The sequence below is a fragment of the Octodon degus genome, unplaced genomic scaffold (genome assembly GCF_000260255.1).
Source record: "Octodon degus isolate 3935 unplaced genomic scaffold, OctDeg1.0 scaffold00145, whole genome shotgun sequence".
Classification (NCBI taxonomy): domain Eukaryota; kingdom Metazoa; phylum Chordata; class Mammalia; order Rodentia; family Octodontidae; genus Octodon; species Octodon degus.
The window spans coordinates 7,389,783-7,398,399 of record NW_004524721.1 but is presented as its reverse complement, the minus strand read 5'-3'; the positions used below and the strand labels follow the sequence as shown (position 1 = coordinate 7,398,399).

The following is an 8,617-nucleotide window of genomic DNA, read 5'->3' as shown; positions in this document are numbered from 1 at the left end:
CCGCCGCCGCGCAGGGGCTCTTCGACCTGGCTGCTGGAGGAGCTGCTGCGGCCCGACGGCGCCGAGCCCGGCCCGGACGCGGTGCGCGAGAGCCCCGACAGGAACTTCCGACTGAGCGAGCACCGCCAGGCCCTGGCCGCTGCCAAGCACCGCGGGCCCGCGCCGCCTCCGGGGAGCCCTGAGCCCAGCCCCGGATTGTGGGCTGACGAGCCACGGGCCGAGCGAGTCCCCCGCGGTTGGGATCGGAGCGGCGACCGCAGCGATCCTGCAAACACGCACTCGGCGCGGCGTCCTGACCAGGAGCCTGAGGCGCCCGCCGCTCCTCGCGGAGAGGCAGCGCCGGCTAGTGCGGTTGACACAGTAGTAGTGTCCAGATCGGATCCGCGAGATGAGAAGCTGGCCTTGTACCTGGCCGAGGTGGAGAGGCAGGACAAATACCTGCGGCAGCGAAATAAGTTCCGGTTCCACATCATCCCCGACGGCAACTGCCTGTACCGAGCGGTCAGCAAGGCTGTGTATGGAGACCAGAGCCTGCATCGTGAGCTGCGGGAGCAGACGGTACACTACATTGCAGACCATCTCGACCACTTTAATCCCCTGATTGAGGGTGATGTGGGGGAGTTTATCGTCGCTGCTGCCCAAGACGGGGCTTGGGCCGGGTACCCCGAATTGCTGGCAATGGGGCAGATGCTGAATGTGAATATACACTTAACTACTGGAGGGAGGTTGGAGAGTCCCACGGTGTCTACCATGATTCACTATCTGGGTCCGGAGGATTCCTTAAGGCCCAGTATTTGGCTCAGTTGGCTCAGTAATGGACACTATGATGCGGTTTTCGATCATTTGTATCCTAACCCAGAGTATGACAGTTGGTGCAAACAAACCCAAGTGCAAAGAAAACGTGATGAAGAACTTGCCAAATCCATGGCCATATCTCTGTCCAAAATGTATATTGAACAAAACGCATGCTCTTGAAATGTCTGAAAACCTTAACCCCTTGGGGCAATCGCGTACTTAACTTATATTTGGAGAATCACATGAATTCTAATCAGGGTATGGCACTTTTAAACTTCCTAGTAGGTTTTTCTGTAGGTGCAATGCCTTAATCATTTCTTTGGATGTTTTCGCAGAGCTGAAGGTTGCTGGGCACCTAGATGATGTTTCCTGATACTTTTGAGTGGTCCTACTGCTACTTATAATTTGCTGTATAAAATGAGCACTAAAATTGCAAGCTGATTTCTCACAGTATAATGAATTTGTTCATTCCCTGTAGTCTATTTTCTATAAAAATGTATTTTTGCACATTTTTAAAAATTGGTGGACCTTCATCTATGATGTGTTCCATTTTGACACAGCTTTCAAGCATAAATCTGGAGAAGTGCTTTCTATGAAATTTATTATTTTCAGCAGTTTTGTGATTTAGTAGTTACTTTATGTTGGAATTTGAATTTTACAATTCTTAGGTAATTTTTTCAAGTGGATATTGTTGTACTCATGTTACCAGATGATTGGCCTATTCCATTTTGTTGAAATGGCCTTGTTTTGGAAATTGTTATTTTTCTAGAGATGGTCAGTCTTCAAGTACTTAAGTACTTGAAGTACGTAGGAAGACTTTTTCTTTAAGGTGTTGTACCAAGTCTTGAATGAAAGTCTGATATTTTCTGATGACAGGGATGATTCTGTGTTCTGGTTGTGTTCAGAGTAGATTGTCTGGTGCTCTTGTTTTTATTTACACTTGTCATTTTCTTATGAAAGAATTTTAACATGCTATACAATTTTGTGATGAGGGAAGTCTCCTGCTTAATCAAAAACATAGCATAAATGGAACCATCCCTGGTGTTTTTATAGCAGGAGAATATTGTCTTAAAATCTTTCGAAATGGCAAAGTAGGATTGCTTGTATTATGTAAAAGTGTCTGTGAATAGCTTGTATGGTTTGCTGGGTCAAACAGTATCTCCAATCTAAAATCTATCTCATTTCCACTTTAACTACTTTTAGTCGTATTTATTAAGTAATGAGTTTGTACTTTTTTATTTTGTAACATTTTGTGATTTTTTTGTACAATACTGTATTTGTAAAATAGCAGTTCTCAGCTGATGGAATGAATAAATGCACACTTTTACAACTGTCTTTGGGTGGAGTGGTTTTTAAATTGTGCTATCTGTAGAAACCTTTCTCAGATGTACACAAGTTTTTCATGTGTAAAAATGCCACAAAATTGTGAGTTTCCTAAATGCTCACATGAACAGGAAAAGCTAATCATTAGTAATTTCAAAGGATAAGTCTCAATGAAGTATAATTTTAAAGGTGGAGTGACTCGAGAAATAACTCTCATTATTTCTAATTATAATTTCATTTAAAATTAAAGCTCTACCTATTGGCTAATGAAAAGGGAAGTGCAAGTTTTTGTATTCCCCAGCATTGTCTAATTCAGGGTCGTACTTTGGCTTCTCAGCATAGATCTTGATTAAAGAGAAATCAAAGCAGCTCTCTTGATTTGTTTAAAAACTTGGTTGGGACCTCTTGAGACCATAAATGTCTATTTTAAAATGTGTTATCAAATTTAGTTGAAAGCACATATTAGGTTTTGAATATGTTCCTTCTAGAATTATGTCAAAACTTGATTCCCACTTCTATAATGTTACCAGGGAAGGCCTTTGGGGAAGTATTTGAGTCATAAGGGCTCTGCCTTATGAAAGGGCAGGAGAACCAGCCTAAGCTCATTTTATTCTGACAGGATATCTTGATGGCACCATCTGTGAGAAACCGATGTTCACTAGATAGGAAACTTGCTGGCTCTTTAATCATGGACTTCTAGCTTCCTTCGTTTTGTGCATAAATTACCATCTCAGGTACTTTGTTATAGCAGTAGGAAGACTTCACAAGGTGGAGTGGTGTATATACTGTTGAATATGTATATTGCACAATAAATCAGATTTGTAACTTCTCAGTTGATTACTTAGAAGTTGTTATAGACAAACTACTGAACTTGAGTTCATTGTTTAACCATGAGTTTGGAAGGATGCCCTTGGTTATATAGAAAAGACAATTTGTGAAAAGTTTAAAGGTTAATTATGGATCTCTGGGTTTTCAGGTAAAGGTTTGTTTTATGGCTTCACTACTTTGGGAACAAAGAAATTCTTTTATTTGCATTACCAGGCTGTTCCTCCTTTTATTTAAAGATGCTTTATCTGGAGATGCTCACAATTTACAGAAGAATGAATAGAATGAATTGGATACGTGCTCCTGTAAGCCTTTTCTTGATTTACATAGACTGTGTATTCAGTTTCACTTTTGGATTAGGCTTTCTGAGTCCCTGATTTAGCTTCTGAAGTGTCATGTTTTAAAATAAAGTGGATTCTAAGATCATATATCATGGCAGCATGTCGTTTTAGTTGTCTGGCTTTTAAAGTTTGTTGTTATCTTTCTGTGCTTTAGTTTTTGTTGTTTTTTTTTTTTTTTTTTTATAGGAGGAAGTGTAGTGTTTGTCACTCCTTTATACTTAATATTCTCTATACCACAGTTTTATGTGTTAGCAGGAGCAGGACTGGATTGCCAGAAGCCTGTACAGCTGAAGAGGTGGAAATGTGGTGAGCATTTACCTACTTTCAGCAAACATTTATTAAGTGATTCACTCATTCAGAGGCTTGCAGAGCAGCCAAGAGACTCATAGTATGAGAGACATTTGATGATATGAGTTCTATGAAGTTTGTTGAGTTTACTCTATAAAATATGAGGGAAAGGTAAATTTTGTAAGTAAACAGCTGATATTTTCAAGTAAATTATAAAATCATAGTAATAATGTGAGAATTTTTGTTATAGTGGTAACAGATTAAGAACCATGAGCACAGCCTGATAGCACACTCCTTGTAATCCCAGCATTCTGGGAAACTGAGTCAGGAGGATTGCAAGTCTGAGCCCAGCCGGTACACTCAGTGACTCAGAGCTTCTTTCAAAAATAATAAATTAGAAAAGGGTTAGGGATATAGTTCCATGTGAAGGCCTTTGGTTCAATCGCTGGTACTGCAAGCAAGGCAAGGCAAAGCAAAGCAACCAAAAAATTATGGTGGAAATAGCTAATGTGATTATTTACCATTTTAAAAGTTAAAATGGCATAGACTTTCAACATTTTGACAGCCTAATAATTGAAACTTGCTGGATGTGGTGGCACATATGGCTCACACCTATAATTCCAGCATTCAGGAGGCTGAGGCAGGAGGATTGCTGCAAGTTAAAAGCCAGCTGGGGGTACATAGTGAGTGAGTTTAGGGGCAGCCTGAACTATGCAGTGAGACCCTGTATCAAAAAAACAAAAAAATTTATGTTCATTTTCTACAATATAACATAGGGTTGTTTGGTTGCTTGTACTGGGAATTACAGGACCTCACTGGAAGGTCCTCTCAGGACCTCACTCTGGCCAGGCAGGTGCTGTGCTGCTGAGCCATATCCCTGGCCCAAGTTGGTTCTCTTTTTTTTTTTTTTGAGACAAGTTCTTCCTATATAGTCCAGATGAACCTTGAACTTAAAGTTTTCCTGCCTCAGCTTCCTTTGTGAATCTTGGGATTATGGATGTGTTCCACAAACATCTGGCATTCATTTTAATATAATTAGAGTATTAAATAACTGCTGGTAAATGTCAGAAAAATGAGTGCATGTGGTACTTTACATTTTTAAAAACTTGTAGCTCATATGCTTTACATGGTATAATTTTTATAAAGTACAGAGCTTTTGTCAGAAACCACAATTTAGAGTAGAGAGGAAATGCCTTAGGATATCTTGAACATCAGGGTTGGTTAGGCTTGGCTTGGGTAAATAGTATTTTGTTGAAATATTTGCTTCATACTTTTTTATACAAAAAGTAAAAACAGGATCTAGACATATGCTCACTGCTTTACTTAAATTTATTCTGTGTCTTTTTTCTTCCCCTAATAGCTGAACTCAAAATTTTACATGTCATGCAGTGCATTTATAAGGAGAAAAAAGTATTAGAGAAAAAAATAGCTTTTATTTTAAAATTTGCTTGTGGTAGTGGAGATTGAACCCAAGGTCTTTGCACAAAGCTGCATCCTTAGCCATTTAATTTTTTTTTTTTTTAATCTTGTGGCAGGGTGGCACAGATTCACTCATTTGCCCAGGTTGGACTTGAACTTCTGCTCCTCTTTCATTGTCCCAGAGTGCTAGTACTGCAGACATACATGGCTATGATTGAAAAATATCTTTTAAACCTTTAAATTAAACATCATATGGTTTGGGGTGTAGATATTATGGTTTGGGTACATCTACAAAAGCAAATGTTTTGGTACCTCACTCTGTCCTGCCACGTGCTGCCCTCTGCTGTGTTGTGATGTAGCAGGAAAACCGTGCTGGGACACTGTCACCATGTTCTTTGACTTTCAGGCTGTTGAGCTGAGAGCTAAATAAATGAAACCTTATTCCTCATGTATCACCTAGTCTGTAATATTTCAGTTATAACAACATAACAAGGCACCTCTACTAGATAAATTCGAGAGTATATTCTTCAAATGTGTAACATGCTATTACCTGTTGTTTGCCATCTAATACTATAAGTCTAGACTCATTGTTTTCAGTCCTAGAGGGTCTTTATCTCAAAGAGGTCCTGAGGAGATAGATGGCTTTGAGTTTTATTCCCCAAACACTCCGCTCAATAGATTCAGGTTATGTTGTGTTTTCTTACATCTTTGGGTTCCAATCCAGTACCTAGTAGATTAGTTGTTCAGTAATTATTAGATGAAAGAACACATAGGAGGGATATGAAAGCATTGGAAACATTTACTAGGTGGACATGAAATTAAATTATGAAATGATTTTACCTCTGAAGTACCTGAGCTGGTCATTCACAAAATATCTGGGCATTTCAAACTGAAATCATCAATTATAAGACCATGTAGTACTGAAGTTCTGGGGAAGTGTTGAAGTAAAGCACTGAGGTCCCAGGTTTTGCAGAACACATATCCTACCACTGAGCTACATCTAGCCTTGAAGTTTTGCATTTTATAGTTGACAAAGTTGTTCTGAAAACCTAATTGATAATTTATTGCTTTTTTGTGGGGTGCTGTCAATCAAACACAGCCTTGTGCATGCAAGGCTTTATCACTGAGCCACATACTCAGCCCCCTTTTTTGGTATAGGAAACAAGACCTTGCAGCTGCCAGGAGGGTGCTTGTGTCACTGAATTTATCTCCAGTCCCTAATTTGTTGCTTTTAATTTTTGTGTCATCTTTTAAGCATCATGAGAGATTATGCTGTCTCTGAAGTGATTTTGAAGGTGTTTCTTCATGTAAAGAGACCTGTTCTGGTTTGCTCAGGGTATATACTCATCTCAAGTGTAGTCTGTAGCAATTCCTAATTTTGTTTTGTTTTCTGTCCATAACCTAGATGGGAAGGGAATGTTGGGCCAACTTTAAGCATGCTTTTGGGCCATGGTATTCGGTAATAGTGACTGCATGCTCATGCCATTGTTGAGTGGAGCCAGGGCAAGTTGTATGAATCAAATCAAAACAGTTCTAGTGTATCTCTTCCTGCCATAAATTGGATCAGTGACAATTATTCTATAAGTAAAGATCAGAAAGATTACTCACTGTTACTGGATTACAGTAAAGCCCTAGCCTTGTTTTTCACAACTGAAATTTCTAAACAGTTGATTTTTTTGTATAAGATATAAAACAAAACAAAATAATTTTTTTTTGTTTGAGACAGGGATTCACTAAGTCACTGAGTCGCTCAGGCTGGGCCCAAACTTGCAATCCTGTTTCATTCTCCCATAGTACTGGGATTACAAATATGTGCCTCCCCACCCTACTATAAATAACTGCCTTTGATGGAGTCCTTTAAGAATTAATTTATTTGATTTTATAAAATAACTGAATATAGTTTAATGTTAATGCCATAGACTTGTCATGATGCACCGGTCTATTACTGTGAAGCCTTGGTAAACTGCTAAAGTGTGACAGTCCTTTTGAACTTTACAGGGTTTCAGCTTCTGCAACTTTTATCTTTACACTTTGTTTTCTTATCCCCTCCCCCACACCTGCTTTCTCTTCCAACCTAATTCCTTATTAGGATGTCTTGTGTTCAGTTAGGGGCTTCAACAAACATACTTTTTAGAATTAACACTAAAATAATCTGCTTTCTAATTCGGAATTGAGATGCTCTTCTATGTGTACTGTGCTTTAGCATTGGATTTGGTCAACCAGAGAGCTTTTTGCTGCCTTCTTTGTCTTCTTGTCAACATGCTTTGGTGGTATCTTAGAGATTTGTCAGATTAACTTCTGAATGTGTACAATAGTATATTTTAATAGTAAACAAATGTGACTTGGCTGTGCTAATCCTAAAAACTGGAGCTGATATGTCATTGATAAATACTGTGTTCCTTCAGTACTGTATGTAATTTTTCATAGTATGAATCTGCCATTGTTTTCCTTTTATTTGTATTTTGTTTTGTGTCTTTTGTTTTTGTATTTAGGTATTTAGCCAATGAAGTTGTGCTAATTATGAAGTAATTCAAATAACCAGTCTCTGCTGAAGGTGGAAAATCATAGCGTACGTAAAGATAACATTCACTACAAATGTCACAGCTCTCTTGTGAATTTACTTTCCCTAGCACTTTTTTTTTCAAAATTTTATCCTAGCACTTTTTTTTAACTGCATGTATATTGTAGTGATATGAATGAATAAGTTAGTCTTCCATAGCATCCATTTTCCTTTCCATATGAATAAGCTTTGTTTTTCTTTTATTGGTTTGAATGGTTGAAGAGAGTCAGTGGACACCCTGTAGTAACATGTTGAGGAGCAGAATTTAAGCAGTGACAATTTGGAAAGGGAAAGGGTAAATTATTTCCATGGGGCATGTGCTTTTCATACTTTACAGCAGTTGAAGCAGAAAACAAACATGAACAGGATAATTTCTGAGATGCAAGTGAGGATGCCAAGCAGATTATTCCTATGTAATGAGGAAGCCCCAGTGTGATGTACTTGAAGTAGTGATTACATCTAAATAAATACTCCAGTGGGATTAAAAGTTCTAATTTGAATAGTTTTACGGGTGGCCACTATAGTTGGTTTCTTAGCTTATCAAAGTATGAAAAGGCGGTATGCAAAGTGGGTAATGGTGAAGGGAATTTATATCAGTGTGTCATGTAACAACTCTGCAGCCAAATTGTAGTATAAACTTGTCTTTTTGTTCTGATGACAAACAGGAAATATTCACATTTTTTGTTTCTTGCAGTGAAATGTGAGCTATACTGGTGGTGATATAGTAGAAATGGAAGAAGGAAATGCCAGATTTGAATGGAAGAATAGTTAAGAAATTTAGACTTAGCTGTCACTTTACTGCCATTGCTGTCTTGTTGAAAAGCACTAGAGTATTGTTTAATTAATAACATTTTTTTCTTTAAATCTGACCTTTGTTTATTTCCTGTTTTTCTTTTGTGTTCCTTCTTTCCCTCCCTCCCCCCTTCCTACCCCCTCCCTCCTTCTTTCCCTCCCTCTCATTTTTTTTTGTCTTTTTTTTATTTTGACATCAGTTGTTTTTATTTTAAAGAAAGAAAAAAAAATAAAAACAGTGGTACAAAATCTCAAAACAAGATTTTAGGAGAGT

The 8,617-nt window shown here is 38.4% G+C and overlaps 1 protein-coding gene across 1 annotated transcript in view; it reads left to right on the top strand.

Moving 5' to 3' along the window:
• The window catches only part of Otud1 (OTU deubiquitinase 1), a 2,915-nt gene extending 785 nt beyond the window's left edge, over positions 1–2,130 (top strand). The window contains exon 2 of the mRNA XM_012517067.2: positions 3–2,130. Within this exon, the coding sequence (XP_012372521.1) occupies positions 3–975 (973 nt within the window). The 3' untranslated portion in view covers positions 976–2,130. The remainder of the gene's footprint in view (positions 1–2) is intronic.
• The last annotated feature ends 6,487 nt before the right edge of the window (positions 2,131–8,617 follow it).